Source organism: Strix uralensis, chromosome 16 (genome assembly GCF_047716275.1).
Source record: "Strix uralensis isolate ZFMK-TIS-50842 chromosome 16, bStrUra1, whole genome shotgun sequence".
Classification (NCBI taxonomy): domain Eukaryota; kingdom Metazoa; phylum Chordata; class Aves; order Strigiformes; family Strigidae; genus Strix; species Strix uralensis.
The window spans coordinates 6,455,287-6,474,807 of record NC_133987.1 but is presented as its reverse complement, the minus strand read 5'-3'; the positions used below and the strand labels follow the sequence as shown (position 1 = coordinate 6,474,807).

Genomic DNA, 19,521 nt, shown 5'->3' with positions numbered 1-19,521 from the left:
GGATAACAGCAGGTTTCCAGCTCAGCGAGCACAAGGCCGGCGGGGGCTCTGCGTGCCCAGGAGCCTTGTCTTCTCGCCGCCTCTCGCACAAGCAGCTTTCTGCAGCGTGAACAGAGCAGCCCCCCGGCTAGCAGGAAGGGAAATCAATGGTTCCACGGGAGCTCACACACCGCCGCTCGCAACAGCCAAGCGAGGAGTCATTAATTCCCCTCCTTGCTCGGTGACAGCAGCTGCTGCGCTCACTTGTGGGCAGCTTCGGAGGAATGATGCTGGCCAGGGCGGTGCTGCTGGAGGCAAACGGCGAGGAGAAAGGTGGGAAGGTTAAACGAGAGGGTGGCTGCGTACACGCTCTGGGGAGAGACTGGGTCTCTCTGAAAGCCCCTGGGCTGGTGCTGCCTGTCACGCACAGATTTAGCTCGTAGTACCCTCTAAAGATGGCAGGAGTCCAGGTTCTCCCTCCTCTTGCTCCAGGACTGCACAGTCGGCTCGCTGCTACTCCTTGGCTGCAAGGACAGAGCACCTAGCACAACGAGGCTCACTCAGAGGGAGCTGAACTGTTGGTAGTTAGTCTGGCTCAGCTCTGCTCTGTGATTTTTTCTGCCTCCAGCCATCCCAGCACCAGCCTGGAACCTGGCAGCTCAGGACCTGCACCACGGTTTGGTGATTAAAACAAAGAAATACTCAGCAGCATTGGCTTTCGGTATCTAGCAGGGGCGTGCCTTTAATCAAACAGAGAGACCCTGGTGTTACGTACAAGCACACTGAGGGATGAAGAACAGATGCAATGGAGTCTGTTTTCAGATTTCCATAACAAGTGTGTGTCAGGAGCTGGCAGCTATGAAGACATGTGGCATATGTTGGGTACGTCTGTGCCGCGCCCTGCCCAGGAAGCTGCTTCTTTCCTGGGAGCTCCTCTGATGAGTTACAGACACCGGTAATGGACAGAGCTGCTGTCTTGGGGATGCAGAGGAAGCTCACCTTGACCTTTCCTCTTTGTGGGCTCAAAAACTGCTGGCGCTGCACTGTGGCAGGCAGTCCAAGCAAGGAGTTGCCCACAAAGTCACAGTTCCTCAGCACAAGGCTGTTCCCAGGACGGACGCGGTGGCAGGAGGGTGGTTACTGTCTGCTGGGTCACGCCAGCAATTCACAGCCAGGCCTTTTCCTCCCACACCCAGCCCAGCAGCCTCAGTCCTGCAACAGCTTGTGTTTGACAGTCGAGCTCTCCGAGCAGAGGTGAACAAAGAGAGTCCCAGCTGCCGCGCGAGCACGCAGCTCGCACAGATCGTAGTCGTGGGCCCACTCCACGTTGCCCCACCGCTGAATCTGGAGGAGAGGAGGAACGTGAGTCAGTTCAGAACTGGATTAGACGTGGAGCTGCTCAGGAACTCTCAGCCTCCCTTTTCATGTTTGTCAAACACAGGTAACCCCCCGAGGAGCTGTGCTGATCACTGACTACTGGGGCAGGGAGATCTCCAGATGAGTTCAGTGGAAGGACACGCTTCATCTGTACTGGGGTCTGAAGCAAAGCCCCTTAAAGGGAGGATGAAAAGATTCCCATCAGCTTCTGCCACTTTTGGGTCAGGAAGAGCTTCACGCCAGGCTGGTTTCCAGCAAGCAAGTTATTAGCTTGGTGTCTACCAAGGCCTCCAAGCTGGATAAGCCACAGCAGGAGAAGCCAGCCACAACTTTGCACTTCAGATTAGAGAGGGAGAAAAGCAGCCATCTGGGTTCTGCAAAAAGAAACTGGCAGCCCTGGGAACACTCTGGGCCGTTGCACCCATGGTGTTGCTCTACAGCAGCACACTCAAACTCTCTCAAATGGGGAGACTGGCAGAGTGGAACCTCTCCTGCAATAGCAGGCATTTCCCTTGCCAGTTATTTGTGGTGGGAGATGCATTTGTCATGCTGAGATTATTGCTATTTGAATTATAGGGCTGTTTTGTAACATAATTTACCTGGTATTCTTCCTCCAGGCGAGACAGAAGCACGGCTTTCTCTACTGTAATGTGCCTGTCAATCAGACCCATGGACAGAATCAGAGATTTCAGCTGGGTGATTACATATTCTATACCTGGAAGGGAATAACCCAAAACAAACAAGATTCACGGTTGTTTTCTACAGCATTACAACAGCGTCTTCACATGCTCTGAAGAGACATTCAGGGTGTGGTACCTCCTCAGGGAGGTCACAGGGCCAGCGATCCTCCCGCTTGCATCTGGGCACTTAAGTGAGATCTGCAGGTAACAGCAGACACAAAGCGCTGCTCTGGCCGCTGGCACCGCAGTGACAACAGCGATGCCTTGGAAACTGCCCCCTTTTTTTCTGCCACAAACCTTCCCTGTGCAAAGGGAAGAGATACCCACCCAGGCCCGAGTATTCTGGAGCTCAGCTGAAAAGTCCAGGGTGAAAGGAACTTGTGTACTGTTTGGTGCTAAAAGAACTGTCCGCATCTATAACCGCTCCTAGAAAACCACCGTGCAAATGTGCGTGGCGTGCTGTGCCCCGAGAGAAGTGTGTCAGTGCAGGACACAGCTGCTGGGCTCCGCTGATAAAAAAGCAGAGCTCTTTCCTGCCACACCACCAGCTTGCAAGGCCCCCCACTTCAGGGGAGGGGAGCCAGTGCCTGATGGCTGAGGGACCTGAGCAAATCCCAGAGAGACGCGCAGCCAGGAGGAGGAGAAAAGAAGGGCTCAAAACTCTGAGCTGCTGAGCACTCATGGTTCAGCTCAAGCTGATAGGAAATGGAGGTGCCTGCACACGGACAGGGTCTAAAGAAGGAGCTAAAGTCAGACTTGTCCTGTGCCCCCAGTCTAGGCCAGACCTTCAGTTCCAGGTCAAAAGTCGACTAGCTGCCCAGAGGCTCCCCCTCCCCAGGGGAGGCACATGCTTTTCCCTTCCACTTTGCCTACCCATATTACAAACCGTGAGGAAAAGAAATGATTCATCAAAAAAATATCTTTACAGGGGTAATAGAAAGGCTTTGCAAGCCCTGTCCCAGGAATCAACACTGTTAACTTCCCCTAGCTGCAAAGGCAGTGTTTTTTGTGGGTTTCACTGTCTGCTGTTATTCAAGACTTGCATTTTGAGGACTTGAGCAAAGCAAACATTACTTCATTTCTTTAGCTGTCATTCAGCAGTATCAGGTAAGACCAAGTGGGCTGTAAGGGTGAAAGAGTGAGGACAGTGCACAGAACCATGGGCACTTGAGGTACTAAACCCCATTTCTTTTCCTGGTGACAAAGCTGGGGACTAAGTCACTAGAAGATTTGGCATTAAAGAAGTTTTTTGGGCTCAGGTAGAGCAAACAGCTCACAGGCCAGCACAGTCACACCCTGAACACTGGTAGCACTAAAGGGAGAGTCCCTACCCTTAACAAATACAGCTAAGGGACTGGCTTGGAGATTTAAAACATAAACCTCAACACTCTGATTATCTCAGCAGGAGAGGAAAAACATTACAGATGCTCTTCTCCCCTGTGGAGAGGAACCGCCTCCTCCACTGGCACAGCCTGAGCAGAGGGTTCCCCGGCCCAGCCTCTCTCACCTTGCAGGGCCCACATGTTGTAGGATGCCAGATGGCTGACGAAGGTCTCCTTGGTGCTGGCAGGGATGTTTGGCCCCAGGATGCTGGTCGAGGAGCCAATCGCCACGTTGTACCTGGAATGATCGCCCAGCCCCTTAGAAAAGCACAGGGCTCGTGGACCCTGTGGCTCCGACAGTCGCAAGCTCCAGAGCTCATGGCCTCAGCAGGGCAGGGCATAAGCAGACAGAAACATCTTTGTCCTCTTACCTTTTCTCAGCCCAGGCGACAATGGGATCCCATTCATTCTTCTGCAGCTCTGCCAGGGCAGCTGGCTCCTCCACACGATAGCTGGGACGTTGCAGAACAAAAACCACGCTGGGTGTTCCCTCCCAGGCTGCCAGACTGCTGGGGCACACTGGGAAGGAAGCTGCCCCCCACCAGACCCCAGAAAGGGGAGCAAGGGCCCACTGTCCACCCTGGCAGCGGCACCAGCGACTGGGAACAACCCCCCCACTCTCCCCTGAATTCAGAGCTTTTTATTGTTCTGGGAAGGACAATTCTATCTTACTACAAAACAGAGCAGCAAACCGGCCAACAGAAAATTGCAGGTAGCCCCAAGCCAGTCATGGATTTAGCAGTTAGAGCAGGTGATGTATCCCACTGAAACTCTTTATTTGGGGCCACCCCTCCTGCCTCACCTTGCCCAACGGCTCGGCTTGGCACTCCCTGCTGCCAGCCTGACCAAAGCCACAAAAGCAGATGGGGGAGTCCTGTTCCCCTCCCCACAGGAGCTGGGCAGCTGCCAGCGGACACCTCAGAGGCTGGGACTGTAAGACAGGAGCTTGGGCAAGGAACAGGCTTGGTCTTGCAGCCCACGGGGACTTTAAGGAACGAAGGGCACTTTGCTACTGGTATAAGTAATCGGAGCTGCTGGTACTGGTACAGCAGTACCAGGGACTGGTCTGACAGATTCACAGAATCACAGAATCATCTCGGTTGGAAAAGACCTTGAAGCTCCTCCAGTCCAACCATGAACCTCACACTGACCGTTCCCAACTCCACCAGATCCCTCAGCGCTGGGTCAACCCGACTCTTCAACCCCTCCAGGGATGGGGACTCCCCCCCTGCCCTGGGCAGCCCATTCCAACGCCCAACAACCCCTTCTGCAAAGAAATACTTCCTAAGAGCCAGTCTGACCCTGCCCTGGCGCAGCTTGAGGCCATTCCCTCTTGTCCTGGCGCTGGTTCCTTGGTTCAAGAGACTCATCCCCAGCTCTCTGCAACCTCCTTTCAGGGAGTTGTAGAGGGCCATGAGGTCTCCCCTCAGCCTCCTCTTCTCCAGACTAAACCCCCCCAGTTCCCTCAGCCGCTCCCCATCAGACCTGTGCTCCAGACCCTGCACCAGCTCCGTTGCCCTTCTCTGGACACGCTCGAGTCATTCAATGGCCTTTTTGGAGTGAGGGGCCCAAAATTGAACCCAGGAATTGAGGTGTGGCCTCACCAGTGCCGAGTCCAGGGGTAAGATCCCTTCCCTGTCCCTGCTGGCCACGCTATTGCTGATACAAGTCAGGATACCATTGGCCTTCTTGGCCACCTGGGCACACTGCTGGCTCCTGTTCAGCCGGCTGGCAATCCCTCTCCAGGCCTGTCAAAGAGGTTTGCTTTTCCCCAAGGGGATCTTCATTTCCTGCTGCTCCCACCCTTGCCCAGCACAGAGGTATCCAAACCAGAGTTCAACAGAGGACCAGGTCCCCAGTCTCTCTCATACCTACACTCTTTGGGTGCACAAACTTCCACTAGGTTTGCAGACACAGGACCGGCCTAAACTAATTCAAACCCTCACGCCAAACCCAGGACAGATCAGAGCCCTGCCATGACTGGGTTATGGTAGATATTTTCCCTCACTTCCCCCAACTACCTTTCCGAAAAAACCCCACTGTGACATGACAACCTCGCCTCTGAGCCAGCGCAGCCCCCATCTCGTACCAGACAGTGTCAGTCTCCAGGAACTTCACAGCCGCGCCGATCAGCTGCGTTTTGTTTCGCTGCGTGGGATTGTCCAGCGCCGTGTTGCACAGTGTGGTCTGTGGGATAATGGCAGTTTAAACCTCTGTTATTCGAGCCTTGGGAAAGCCGCAGCTTCCCTTGTCCAAAGCCAAGGAGAAGCAGAGGAATTCATGGCATACAGAACTGAGGGGTGCAGCTAAAGGGGGGAGCAGGGCCAGAACATGGCTCATGTCACAGGAAGCTTCTCACTGGTTTCAGAAGCCTCAGGAGCAGGCCCACCAAGCACCAGGGAAGAGGGCTGACAGACTGCTCCAGAGCTCATCGTTTCCTCCTGCCCCTCGCTATCCCCAATAACACTGTCCAGCCCCTTCTCAAGTCCCCCCAGTGACACAGATTCCCCCCTAGACAGCATCTAACTGCCCTCACAACTGCAAGGTTCTCCCCAGCACCCAGTGAAAGTCCCAACCTCTTGTCCCTGTTTCCACAGGCATTAGGACAACCTCCTCTCTCCATGTTCTGCATTTGGAGACCATTCTTATGTCTACACGGTCAACCCTGCTTTAGACCAAGCCATGTCAATTCTACTGCAAGTACTTAGGAGAGCTGGGGGAGGCAGGACACAGAAGTATTCTCAGAAGATGCTCCCATCTCACGCATCCTGGCACAAGGTTTACACCCCAAAGCGCTTCTCAACCCTTGCTCTGGAATCTACTCTGCCAGCCCTCACCAAGTGGCAGTGGCCTGGCAAACCCATCTTTAGCCCCTGGCATTTCGATTCCCTGTCTTTAATCCTGACTTCCTTGACCTAACTGCTGCTGCATTCTGCCCTGATGAGGTCTCAAAAGTCTCAACCAGCCATGCTCACCAGGTGCATAGTGTAGAACTTGATGGTGTCTTTCTGGGAATCCCACTCTGTGGCCACTGCAATGGCTAAGGCCTCACTGGGGACAGTGAAGAGCTTGGCATGGGGCGTTTTCAGCTTTCGGTGGTCCAGGTTTATTTCAAAGCCTCCTGGGGAATCAGAGTAGAAATCCTGGGGAATCAAAGAGGAGCAGGCACTAAGGAACAACAGACAACCCCACAGCGGGAGCAGATTCAGAGCTGGAGCTGACAAGAGCACAGGACCAGGGATACTCAAGTCTCCCACCATCACCATCAGCCTGGTTGCGGGTGTACCACGCTCTCGCTGAAGCGGTGTGGGGTGATAACACCCCTCCTGGGGACCAGCCCCTCCATCCTGTCCCGGCGGCCGCACTCACCTTCTCCTTGTGAGATGCTCACATTCTGGTAGAACCTCTTCCGCTCTGGGGACAAAAACAGAGCTATTCAGAGGGCAGTTAGAGGAGGTTCGGTCCCTCCCCCTGCTCCTCATCACAGTCCAAAACAGAGAGAATGCTGTTGAGGTGGCCTGGCCACAAAAAACCAGCCCATTCACAGAATCACAGAATCATCAGGTTGGAAAAGACCTTGAAGACCATCTAGTCCAACCATGAACCTCACACTGACCGTTCCCAACTCCACCAGATCCCTCAGCGCTAGGTCAACCCGACTCTTCAACCCCTCCAGGGATGGGGACTCCCCCCCTGCCCTGGGCAGCCCATTCCAATGCCCAACAACCCCTTCTGCAAAGAAATCCTTCCTAAGAGCCAGTCTGACCCTGCCCTGGCGCAGCTTGAGGCCATTCCCTCTTGTCCTGGCGCTTGTTCCTTGGTTCAAGAGACTCATCCCTCCCTCTCTGCACCCTCCTTTCAGAGAGTTGTAGAGGGCGATGAGGTCTCCCCTCAGCCTCCTCTTCTCTAGACTAGACTTCATCCACAGCTTCCAAGCACTACACCATTTCAGCAAGCTTTACTCAAATGGGGAAGCACCATGAAACTGGTGAAAACCACAGGGTTGCTGTGCACAACCAGCAAGTGAATGGGACCAGCTTCACTTCTGCCAGGCTGGGGTCTGAGCTCCCTTCGAACTGGCCCACACTGAGGTTCTACAGAGTCTGGCAAGGGCAGTTTCCAAAGCAGACCTGTCCCAGCACTCCTGAAGTTTCACTCTGGGCTCAATCTTTCAAGATTCTCCCGCTGCAATCACGTTTGACAAATTAATCCCTGAACTGCCTTAGCTAACTCTTGGTTCCTGCTTGTTCTGTCTCAGAGTGACAAGAAACCCAGCAGAGCTGGGTTAGAGGCAGGGCAGGGCACAGCAGCCTCTCTTTCCACCCTCAATGACAACAAATCAACCCAGTGCCAGCCCGCATGATCCCCTCAGTGCATCTCGCTCCTTCTCTCTTTGACCTCCAGCCGATGCATCCGCTGGAAGAACCACAGCTGCCGGCAGGCTCGGAATGTGCGGGGGCAAGACACTGTTTCCTCCACCGCGACCGCCCACGGGGGCAGGTTTATTGGAGCCACATGTGGAAACGGCTGGATGGTGCTGGGGACATGTTGCACACACACTGTGACATGCCACTGAGTCACCAGGAGAGGGGAACCACCTCCCGTGGCCACCTCCGGCCCACACATGCCCCAGACCAGCTTGGGAATACACCTGCTTCACCAGCAAGATGAGCCTGAGGGAACTGCAGGTGTCTGTTTTAAGAGCAGCCTCCCTTCCTACCAGCACTGTTTCACACGCTCCCAACACCTGAGAGCCAGGTTACACGTGTTCCAAAGGCTCGTATCTCTCACGCAAGACACGAAGAATCTGCAAGCCATTCCTCTGACAGTAGCAAGCAGATCGTAAATTCCAAACCCATAAATCTATCTCCTGGAGGGTGAAGTGAGCAGGTCAAGCTGTAGGTCTGTTATTCTAGGCTAAAAAAAAAGAACATTCCTGCTGGGGAAACAGAACAGGGTTTGCTTAGGCTCAGCGACCTGAAAGCTTCGAGGCCTCAGAAAACGTCACGCTGTTAAGGCACGGTTCTGAAAAGCTTCATGTATGTGTACCCCAGAGGAGTCCTGAGTCACATCAGTGGGCTCCCGACACCCCACAATGAGTCACTGCGACTCTGCAGCCTCACCTCAGTCAGAATGAGATTAATTTTACTATCCTCAAACCCACACGTTTCCAGCAAAATCTGTGGAAGGGATCCATGGCCCAGAACGTGCCTGAACCACCTCGGCTGGGTCCCATCCCCTCCAAATCCCTAAACCCCAACTAAACCCAAAAACAAACTGGTGCATTGAGGACTTGGCTGTGCTGCCAGCAACCCTCACCCCAAACCCCAGTAACACCAGGAGAAAGGTGCAGGGGGAGGCCCAACACCTGGCCCACACTGCCGGAGCCCCTAAAAGGCCTTGGGGAGCCCGGACCCCGCCGAGGGGGGTGGGGGTTGGCTGCTTCCCATGTTTCCACCCGCCTCGAGGGCGCCAAGCCCAGGGGTCCCCTGGCCCGGGGTGACTTTGAGGGGTGTCACCGCGAGGTGCCCCAACCCCACCGGGCCAAGGAAGGGCCCTTCTCCCCGAAGGGGGCTGGAGAGGCCCCGGGCGGCCCGGCGCTGCCTCACCTGCCGGCGGGGCGTAGGCCCGGCCCCCACCCGGCCCCACCGGGCCGCTCCCGGCTGGCGGTCGGGGGAGCCGGGCGAGTGGGAAGCGACCCCACAGCAAGCGGCGGCAGCCGCGCCACATGACGACGAGGAAGAAACAGCCCCCACAAACCGCCGCCGCCTCCCGGCTCAGCGCGGCTCGGCGGGCGCCGCCATGTTGCCGCAGCGGCAGCCAATCCACGTCGCGAACGCGTTTTGCCCCTTCGGCCGCCCCGTCCCGCCAGAGCCGGCGGGGGGGGAACGGAACGGGGACGGCCGGAGCCGCCACACAAAAAATACATTTCCCAGCAGCGCCCGCGGCCGCGCCTGCCGGGAGGAAGCGCGTGCCCCGCGGCCAATCCGCGCCCGGCACCGCCCCTCCCGCAGCGCCCGCGAGGGCCAATGGGAGCGCGCGGAGGCGCTGCCGGGAGGCCCCTGAGCCAGGCGGCGGCGGCGGCGGCGGCGGCCTCGGCGTGCGGGGAGCGGAGCGGAGCGGGCGGCGCCCCCGGCCGCGCTCGGCCCCGGCCACGCTGGCGCCCGGGGACCCTCCCGAGATGCCGGTGCGGAGCGAGCGGTGCCGCGCGGGCGGGGCGGCGGGTTCGGCCTCTTCGGCGCCCTCCGGGGCGGCCGCCAGCAGCCTGGTGCCGCCGCCCCCCATCAACACGGCGCAGCCCGGCGTGGCCACTTCGCTGCTCTACAGCGGCGCCAAGTTCCGCGGGCAGCAGCGCAGCAAGGGCAATGCCTACGAGGTGGAGGTCGTCATGCAGGTGAGGGGCCTGCCGGCGGCCGCCTCCCGCCCCGGGCCCGGCGCGGCGGGGCCCCGCTCTCCTCAGGCCGCGGTCGCCGTTCCCGCCTCGCCGGTCCCCTCAGGCCGCGGTCGTCCCACCTTATTCCCTCCCGGCCCCTAAAGCCACACTCGTCTAGTTTCCCGTTCCCTCAGGCCCAGTCGCCTTTTCTCTTCCCCCGGTCCCTCGGCTGCCGCCGTTCTCCCCGCCCTCGTTCCCTTCAGGCTCCGGTTGCCGCCCTCACGGCTCGGGTCGGTGTCTGCCCGCCTCCCCTTCCCTCAGGCCTCAGCCCTTGTTGTGTGTCCCATCCCCTGAGGTGGGGGAGACCCCTTTCCCTTAGTCCTAGTGTCCCCATTCCCCTCAGCCTCGGTGAGGTTGGACCAGCGTGGTGGAGGCCTCAGGGGGACCCTTCCCCTCAGGCCTGGAAAGGCCCGTAGTTCTCCCTGCCCCCCCCTCTGACCTGGTGGTGCCTCCCTGTGATTCCCCTGGTTCCATCAAGCTTTGTCATAGCTGTCAGTGCTCAGGCTCTGGGGAGATCTCTATCCTCCTGTGTGCTTTCCTTTCCTTCAGGATCAGGGGAAAAGGCACTGTCCTATTCCCCACAGGCCCCAGGAGAGACCCCTTTCCCTCTGGCCCGGTGAGGCTCAGGGCCACATCCTTGCTTCCTTCCTCTCAAACACTGAGGAGGGCCCACTGCACTCAAGCTTTTCCCCTCCACCTCTTTGCCCTATTACCCTCGGGCCTGGCAAGGTTCAGAACCCAGCATCCTCCCTCATTCCCTTCAGGCTCTCGTGTGGCCACCAGCCTCCCTGCCACAGGGCAGAAGGGTGAAAGCCCAGCTTAGAGTGGGTGTTGTCCTGGGAAGTCCCTACCAGCAGGACTGCCTGTATTTCAGGCCTGGCTGGAAATTAGCAGGGATCCAGGTCCCAGTCCCTGGATGGCAGAGCATGGCTTGGCTGGACCTGGAACTCAGGGTTCCCCATCCCTGGGGTGTTGGAGGCTCCCCCAGGCCAAGCAGGGAGCCTGGGGTGAAGTGGGGTGGTTTGTCTGTGGCAGGAATGCAGCCAGACAGCTGTAGTGCCCAGCTGTGCTGGGGAGTCAGAACGCTGGCTCGTGTGGCTTTCCCATTCCTCCCTGCAGTCATTGTCACCCTGCGTGCTTTATTTTTAGTCCTAGGCATTGGCACGATCGCTTTGGGCAGAGCTGGCAAGGTGTGGAGTTATTAGTACACGGGCAAGCTGGATATCTGATACAGGCTTTCCTATAGAGCACCCTACGAGTCACAGCTTTGTTCCCAGTTTGGTGGCACAGGATCTGGGGAACCGTGCTTGAGCGTGTAGCGAGTGCAGTGCTGAAGCTTGACGCGTGTGCCGGCGTTGTGGAGTAGTGTCAAAGCCCCAGGGTCAGCAGATGGGGTGGCGTTTGAATCGCACCATCTGTTTTCACCTACGGTCCTCCCCTTGTCAACAGCACAAGCCTACCTGGTACAGTTTGCTGTGGTGGGGACATCCTATGGCTGATCAGCTTCACTGCACGCTGCCTTCTCGCAGGGGCTGGCTGTGGCTTTGCACTAAAAATGCTGCTGTTTTGCGCGTGTCAGCTGAGAAGAGGTGGCTGCCTGCTTTCCCTGTGCTGAGCACAGGGAAACGTCGTTTTTCTTTGATCACAGGTGGGGAAGATCCGTCTTCTCACAGTTGATGTTTGCACTTCCCCAAATAACTCACTTCTTGCTTTGAAAACGGATCTGGAGATGTTGGGGAAAAGCTTGGAAAATCCCCTGGTTTTAAAGGTGCTTGGAACAGACACAGCCCCCTGCCTAGTTCCTGCGCAGCAGAAGCAGTGAAGTGCAGCCCCATAACTCAAAAGGGTGGCGTAAAAGCGTTAAATCTGGGAGAAAGGCCTCTTTCAAAATGCACAAGACATTGTCTGGCTTCCAAGCAGGCTTTGGTGGGTGCCGTGCTGCCAGGCCGGGTACTAGGCAGAGAGTACGGGTAGCGTGTTAGAGAGGTGTGGGTCAGGCCTGTTAAATAAACAGGCAGTGAAACTCAGGGCCGTGCTTTCTTCCTCTAGTCTGAATTATCTCCAGTAAATAGATGCTTTTTACTCTTCTCTCACCTGAATGCCAGTTTGCTGGTAGGGTTGACTGGGAAATGTGAGGGCTGGGGGTGTGGGTGATCCTGCCAGTGGTGCTCTTGCTTGGAGAAAACTGAGTCTGGTTCCTTCTGAGTGGAGAGGTGGGGGTTTGCTTCCCATCAGAGACCTCTGGGCAGAGGGTGCTGCCTCGGTGTGATGGAGCTGGCAGCCGGGGGGGTGTTGTCAGGCCTTGGAAATGGAGGCTGTCAGAGGTAAACTAGGCACCCGTAAATGATCTTTCCGAGTGCTTCCCAGCTGTGGGGAAGGGCTGCCAGTGTGAGAGTTGGGCAGTAAGCTGGACAGTCTGTACTGGCTGAAGCTGAAATTAGCCTTGGAGGGGTTAGAAACTGCTTTGGATCAATTGGGTGCCTTCGTGCCTATGCTTATGGCTGGACTTTGCGCTCTTTTCTAGCATGTGGATATGGAAAACTCCTATCTCTGTGGATACTTGAAGATTAAAGGCCTTACAGAGGTGAGTGTTAACTGCAAAACAAGAAGAAAAGGTGCTGTGTAAAGGGTTTTCTTTTTCCTGGTGGGATGGGAGAAGCTGCCACCAGAAATAGGAAGTGGAGGGATTGACCATACAGTAGATTTGACCACTAAATAGTTTAATAGCTTCAGCCTGTTGTTCTTGGCATGTTGAGCAAGTTCGATGAGCCTCGATGGGGAGTGCTGAACGAGGTAAGCTTATCTGGTATCCCTTAAGGTCTGAGCAGAACCAAATCTGACCCTGCAATCAGCTTTAAGCACTCTACCAGTGGTGGTGCGTTGCTGAAAGAAAATAAACCAGGACCCGAACAGTCAGATCTTTATGTACTTCCTTCTCCATCCATCCTCTGAGATTGCTCGTGATGTCGGACAGTTGGTGAGAACTGTCTCGCAGGGGTGATGCTTCTTTCGGCTGCAGCACACCACGTGTGTATTGTTGTGTGGGAGTGCTTGGAGAAGCTTGCTCGCCCCAGCTGAGTCTGCTATTCCCTGCCTGTGTTCTCCTAATTCAGTGCCAATACAAAGCTGAAGAGGAGCACGTTTTCCCCATGGTTTAATCCAGCCCTTGGGCTTTGTAGGAGTCACGCAGCAACTGCCGGGGAGCAGTGCTGGCTGTAAACGGGCACTTGTGATCATCCAGCTGGGAGCTTCCCCACAGAGCAGCTCTGAGACGGCTCCTTCTGGTTCCACGAAGTGAATAAGAGAGGCAGGGAGAGGCTGGCTTAAGAGGGTGGAGGCTGCGCGTGCCTAGAGTCAGAGTTTAAGAGGTGTGGGGCAGGACGCCGGCCTCGGATTGCCCGGAGCTCTTGCTGCGAGATGCTGCTTTTTTTGCTGAGCGCGTGCACCTCTGTCTGCGCTTGAGTTTCTGTCTCTAGGTGACAAATCTGACTTCTCATTCGTCTCTCTTCTCTCCTAGGAGTACCCAACCCTCACCACTTTCTTTGAAGGTGAAATAATCAGTAAAAAGCATCCTTTCTTAACGCGCAAGTGGGATGCTGATGAAGATGTGGATCGTAAACACTGGGTAAATAAATCTGGGGGGCAGATGTGGGTCTGATGCAGTCCTGGCTGAGCAGCTGGTTCAGAGGTGAGGTACAGCGTGCGCCCATGCAAGAGCTGTCACGAGGGCATGGAAACTTCTCCTTTTTGGGTATTTCCCTCCTTCCCCAGCTGGGATTTTTGCAACTAGAGGTCCCTTCAGCAGGCTGTTGGCTGTGATCCATGAGAAGGGAGGGATGGTTTCTTTTCTACTTGCTGGTTGGAATGGAGCAGGAGCAATCCCTCTCTCTTGGACCCCCCCCGCCCCAGGAGGACACACTCCTTATTTTGAAGGCTTATCACAAAATGGAGTGGAGGAGGGAGCGGTGCCCCTCTGGCACAGGCAGGGCAGTTGGTACCTGTGTTTCAGCCACCTCTGCTCGGGGTAGGGCGCGTCAGCCGCTGTGCTCTGGATCAGGGCCACAGCAGCCAGCTGATTGCCTCCCTCCCTGCCTTGATCTTTGCTGGTGTTTGCCAGACTTTGATGTTTATTATGTTTCTGTCAAAATATCTTCCCCTGGAAGTGGAGGAGCTTCTCCAGCTGGGCTGGACATGGCTGTGGGTGTCTGGCAATCCTGGGTTCTGCCGTGCTAGTCCTGGGGTGTGCGTTGAGCGCTGCTCCAAGGGAAGAGCAGCCCCTTTGGTGCAGAGGTCCTGTTCTGTAGTAGTTTTTCCCTCCTAAATAGCAGCTGGCACTAGTAACCTCTACTCCTGGAATAAGCATCCTGGCTTTTTATTTTCATTTTTTGTTTCAGGGGAAGTTCCAGGCTTTTTACCAGTATGCAAAAACATTTAACTCTGATGACTTTGATTATGAGGATCTGAAAAATGGAGACTATGTCTTCATGAGATGGAAGGTAAACTCTGCATGTCTCCTTCTCTGATGAGCTGCTTACAAGCGACTGACAGAGGCTTGTGGTGCCTGAAAGCTTTTTCAGCTACGATGGTGTAATGAAAGATCTCACCCTACCAACCTCGTAACCCACCATACGTGCAAATTCCAGTGTGACTCCCGTCTAGCCAGCTAATTGTGTCCTTAAGGGCTGCAGTCATGGCTAAAACCACAACAAGAAAATCTTGCTTGGTGATGCTCCAGAGGATGAGGATTGGTGTCTCCAGTCCCTGTGCGGGGCCTAGGTGTTTGATGCAGACTGGCCGGTCTGCACCTCTCTGTTCTTCAGCTGGATTGATTCCTCCCTCTTTCCATGAGCCTTGTGCAGCTGCCAGGGGAGGAAATCATAAGGTCATAGAACGGTTTGTGTCGGAAGAGACTTCTGAAGATCGTCTAGTTCCAACCCCCCACCATGGGCAGGGACATCTTTCACTAGCCCAGGTTGCTCAGAGCCCCGTCCAACCTGACTTTGAACCCTTCCAGGGAGGGGGCATCTACCACCTCTCTGGGCAGCCTGTTCCAGCGTCTCACCACCCTCACAGTAAAGAATTTCTTGCTTATATCTAATATAAATCTACCCTCTTTTGGTTTAAAACCATTACCCTTTGTCCTATCAAGCCCTAGTAAAAAACCTCTCTCCATCTTTCTCATAAGGCCCCTATAAGTATTGAAGGGCTGCACTAAGGTCTCCCTGGAGCCTCCTCTTCATCATCAGGCAGCTCCAATTCCTGATTTTGCAATTGGCTTCTGGCTTACAGGGGGCAGGCGTTGAACTGAAACTGGTCTTGTGCGCTCTTAAAATGGGATCTGTCCTCAGTGGTCTGCTTCCCTGGGAGATGCCTACAGGGGCAGGTGGTGAAAGAACGGGCTGGTCTCTGTGGTGGGGGCTGCTGCGAGTGCAGGGAGTGCTCAGCCAGGAATGCCTTTGTGTTAAGGGGTGCTAATACTCAGTTTGGGAGGGCAGATTGGTGGTGGGGGGTTTGTATTTGACCGGCTTTTTAAAATACGGTCTGTGTTTTGTGTGCAGGAGCAGTTCCTAGTCCCAGATCACACTATCAAAGACATCAGCGGTGCTTCCTTTGCTGGTTTCTATTACATCTGCTTCCAGAAGTCAGCAGCATCTATAGAGGGCTATTACTACCATAGGAGTTCAGAATGGTAAGGAAGTTTCCTCCTTCCTGCGGACTGAAGGGTGGCTCCTCAAACCAAGCAGTGACTCCTCTTCTTGTCTGCAGCCTTGGGAGTGTCCAGGCGGTGCCTCTCTGGGCTGGGAAGGAGGTTTGGTCTGGTGGCTGGACCTCGGGGCAGAAAGGAGGGGGTGTGTGTGCCATGCTTGACCAAAGCAGGCTCGTGCAGCCTGTTTGTGTGGTATAAAGTGCTGTCTTTTTGCACGGCGGGGGATAATCGGGCTTGGCAAGGTGAAGCAGGGGAGATACAAGGTCTGGAGATCTGCCGTGGCCCAGCAAAGCAGTAGTCTGGTGTGTCAGTGAGGGACACTGGGAGGCAGACACCAGCTGTGGCTCACTGAAAGCATCCCTCCAGCCCAAACTCTTGCAGGATTTGCCTTGGCCCTTCAGAGGATGGCGGAGGGGCCTTCAAGAGAGAGCTCGGTGCTTTCTCACATGTAACAGCTTGGCTGTTGCTCCCTTCAGGCAGAAATCTTGTTAGGCCAGTGCTTTGTAGTCCAGGGTCCTTGGGGTGTTGCTGTAAGACAAGGGAACAGTCAAAGTTAATTGTTTTGTTTCTTGTTAGAGCCAGCCATCTGACAAGTAGCGGTGGAGAGCTCTCTTCCCTCTGACAGCCTTGGATATTTGTCACGCAAGTGAATCTATAGGGTGGCTGGAAGCTCTGCGGGAGGTACCTGGGAGGCTTTCAGACAAATCCCCTCAGGCTAAGCTTTGAAAGACCTAAGTGTAATTTGCAGCTGTAGCAAACACTGTTTGAACATGAAAGTTGTTGAACTTCAAAAGGTGTCCAAAAACCCCAGTCAGCCCACCTCGAATGCAGCCTGGCTGCAGGCAGCTCCAAGGCACCGGAATGGAAACGAGGAACGATGCCGAGTCCTCGCGGGGTTTTGGCACCAGGGATAAGTGGGTGTTGGGTGCCTGAACACCTCTGAGACTTAACTCTGAGACTAAAGGGGAAGAGAAGAGCCAGCCACCAGGATGTCTGCCCTGTGGCCTGCCAAGCAGGAGCTGTTAGTGCTAGGGAAGCTCTGCTGCTCTGTGTAATCCTCTCATCTGCCTTTTCCCTCTCTCCCAGGTATCAGTCATTGAATTTAACTCACGTTCCTGAGCACAGCGCTCCTATCTATGAATTCCGATGACAGCTGTCCAGAACTGATACCGCACAGAAGCAAACCGGGCAGGAGAGCATGGCCTGCCAGGAGAACTGTGTCCCTGTTGGAGCACGGGAATGCACGCTTCTCTCCTGCCCCTCGGACTCGCAAGAGAGAGCCTGAATGTTAACCCACCCAGCCCAAGGAGCGTGGCTGCTGGAGCTTGATTCTCCCTCCTGTCGAGTGGCGATTTGATCTTTAATCTGGTTTTAAGCTACCTTTAAATGCACTTTCTTATTGCACAGCTAGTTTCTCTATCACTGAAGTTCTTCCCGGCTCTCCTCTGGAAGCTGTTTCTCAGTAGCTGGAATCAGTGGTCTGTCCTCTGAGTAATAAGAAAATATAAGCTCAGGGCTTATATTTTCATTGTTACAGCCTGATATGGGTTGAAATCGCCAGGACTCAGGTTTGTTGCCCAGATTGCCAGCTCTGATGCTCCCAGAGCCGGGTCCCGTGTGTGAGGCTCTGCTTGGCAGAGAGCTGCTCAGCTGCAAGAGTCTGTTGGGGGAGTGTTGGCTGAGACGGATAAGGCTTGAATGAGTCTTTGCTTCGCGCTGGCTAACGAGGTTAGCCGGAGCTGCAGATCTTTCAGGAGCGCCGGCCCTTTGGAGCTGGGAGCTGTTCCGGTGTCTGGATGCGCCACTGGGAATTAATTTGATGTACGGACTTCCAGGCTCTCAGTAAAGTGGATCTGAACTCTGCTTATAGGTGTATATTTGCTCTTTACTTAAGTTAAGGGTAAAAAAAGAAAAAAAGAAAAAAAAAAAGACTTTTATTAAAAAAAATATATATTTTTATGGTTCCTTTTCCAAAGGACCCTATGGCAAATGCACAAGTACTCGATTACATTTAACTGTTTTCACATTGAAAACCAGGAATGTCTGCGTTAGTTTTTATATACATGTATGTAATCAGCTAGCTGCTTTGGGAAAGTAATCGGAGTGCAAGTGTCGAGCAGCGTCCCGGGGACAGCTCTGGGACTGTTCAGCATTCGTACTCGCTCTTCATGCTTCACCAACACCGCTGCTTGATACCTTTTTACAAGGGGAAAAAAAAAAAAAAAAAGAAGAAAAAAACCAACAACCCCCCCGCCCCCCCAATAGCTCTCCTCTGACTTTGAAATGTTTCAAGTGATATAACTTAAGGCTTGTGTGCCAAAGTGTGTGTGTGTATGCGCGTGTGGTTTGTTTTTTTTAAAGACATTTTAAAAATTTGCCTCGGTTGTATATTTAATGTGACAGTCCCACCTGCGGGGCTTTTGTGAGAGTTTAGTTTGCGTTTTTTTTCTGGCTGTTTTAAAAACAACCCCCTTAAGGCAGGCTTGTGTCACACGCTAACCAGGTGGGTGTTGATGGGTTTGCTGCCTGGGAGGGGGAAAACGAAGCCTCCGCGTGCCTAATGCCAAGGTGGTTTGGGTTTTCTTCTTTTTAACTAACTTTCGTCCTTTCAGCTGCGTGTCTGGTTTATGACAGCAGCTGAATTGCTAGTTTAAGCCTTAACGAGAAAGTATTCAGGTCTCAGTGAGCCCATTTCCTCTATTCCAAGCTGGGATCTTGCATGGTCGGAGAAGCGGCTGGGCTGGTCTCAGGAGATGATGCGGAAATCACCCGCCTCGTGCGTGCTGTTCGCCGCAGATGAATCCCTTTTCCCCAGCACAAATGGAGAGACACCTCCTTATGGGAGAAGCGGGGAGACCTGGCCCTTCAGCGGGGCGGGAGCCCCCCCTGCGATGAAGGAAGTGTGTGCCGTTGTCTTGGCCGTTGCGGGTGGATTTGTAGAGTAGCGCGAAGGCAAGCGGGAGAGCGATTTGAGGCGCGAAGGGAGAGCGGCTCCGAGCAGAGCAGTTGGCTTCCTGTTTTATTCTGCTCCTCTCGGAGAAACTCAGCCCCTTTGGCGGTGCGGAGAGGGGCTTCCTCAGAGGCGGTGCTGGGAGATGGCCTGGTTTTAGAGGCGAAAGCTGGCGGTGCTGCTCCGCTGTGATCAAAGGTGGGGGTGAAGCCTCCTCCCGGGCGCTGTGTGGGCGCGGGGACCCAGCTCCGAGGGCTCTCTACGCCCCCCGGGAGCTGTCTGTGTGCAATATTGGTGGCGGCGCCGGTCTCCTTGCGCTCCCCAGGGCTGTCAGTGCCAGCGTGACACTTGAGTTTCAGATGTGGTTTAGTTGAATGAACACTGTGGTCGTTGGCAGAAGCTGGGCCAGGAAGGGTCTTGGGGTTGTTTAATATGTGTAACTACCCCAAAACCTCAGAAGTTTTTCTTTGAGACTTGCTATGTTGTGGAAAGGGGGGTGGAAGGAGCATCCTGCGCTCTGCCTGTCTCCTTCCCGCTGTCCCGAAGCCAATTCCGGCTGAAATCCAAAACTGCCAGGGTGATGCCACCCCGTGGGACGTGTGTGGTGGGTGCAGAGCAGGTTGTGGAGCCGAGAGGTTTGCAGGGGCTGTCAGTGTTCAGAGCTTCCATCCTATAAAGCCTTCGTTTTGGTTTTCTTTTTCTTTGACTTGTTTGATGAGCTAAGGAGAGATGTTACGTATGTCGCGGTGTGGTGAGAGAGAACTGACCGGGGGGTGGGGGCGGAGGTAAGAAATGGGATATTTGGTCTTGGAAAAGGTTGCGATGTCTCTTTTTAACTGCACTGGCTGCAGAGGGGATGTACCTGTGGGCGGATGGAGCAGGGGCTGAGGCGGCGTTTTGCGGCGCGATGGATGTCCGAATTAAAGATGAAATTGTATTTCAGGGGTCTGTGTCCATGTGTGTTTGTCGACCAAAGCGTTTCTCGGTTCCAGGGGAGAGCTGTGCTTCATCGC

At 54.8% G+C, this 19,521-nt stretch overlaps 2 protein-coding genes across 2 annotated transcripts; one reads left to right on the top strand and one right to left on the bottom strand.

Moving 5' to 3' along the window:
• Window positions 1–695: 695 nt before the first annotated feature.
• Window positions 696–9,324, bottom strand: ATPAF2 (ATP synthase mitochondrial F1 complex assembly factor 2). Its single transcript, XM_074885662.1, has 8 exons — window positions 9,028–9,324; window positions 6,788–6,832; window positions 6,394–6,539; window positions 5,508–5,605; window positions 3,790–3,870; window positions 3,544–3,656; window positions 1,956–2,071; window positions 696–1,323 (listed from the first exon to the last, which is right to left on the bottom strand). Exons 1-8 carry the CDS (start codon window positions 9,146–9,148, stop codon window positions 1,186–1,188), a joined length of 858 nt encoding a protein of 285 aa, XP_074741763.1. The 5' UTR covers window positions 9,149–9,324; the 3' UTR covers window positions 696–1,185.
• Window positions 9,325–9,486: 162 nt separating this feature from the next.
• GID4 (GID complex subunit 4 homolog) lies at window positions 9,487–19,450 on the top strand. The gene is made up of 6 exons (XM_074885663.1): window positions 9,487–9,812; window positions 12,376–12,435; window positions 13,369–13,476; window positions 14,246–14,347; window positions 15,410–15,540; window positions 16,645–19,450. The coding sequence occupies exons 1-6, from the start codon at window positions 9,600–9,602 to the stop codon at window positions 16,706–16,708; spliced, it is 678 nt and encodes a 225-aa protein (XP_074741764.1). The 5' UTR covers window positions 9,487–9,599; the 3' UTR covers window positions 16,709–19,450.
• The last annotated feature ends 71 nt before the right edge of the window (window positions 19,451–19,521 follow it).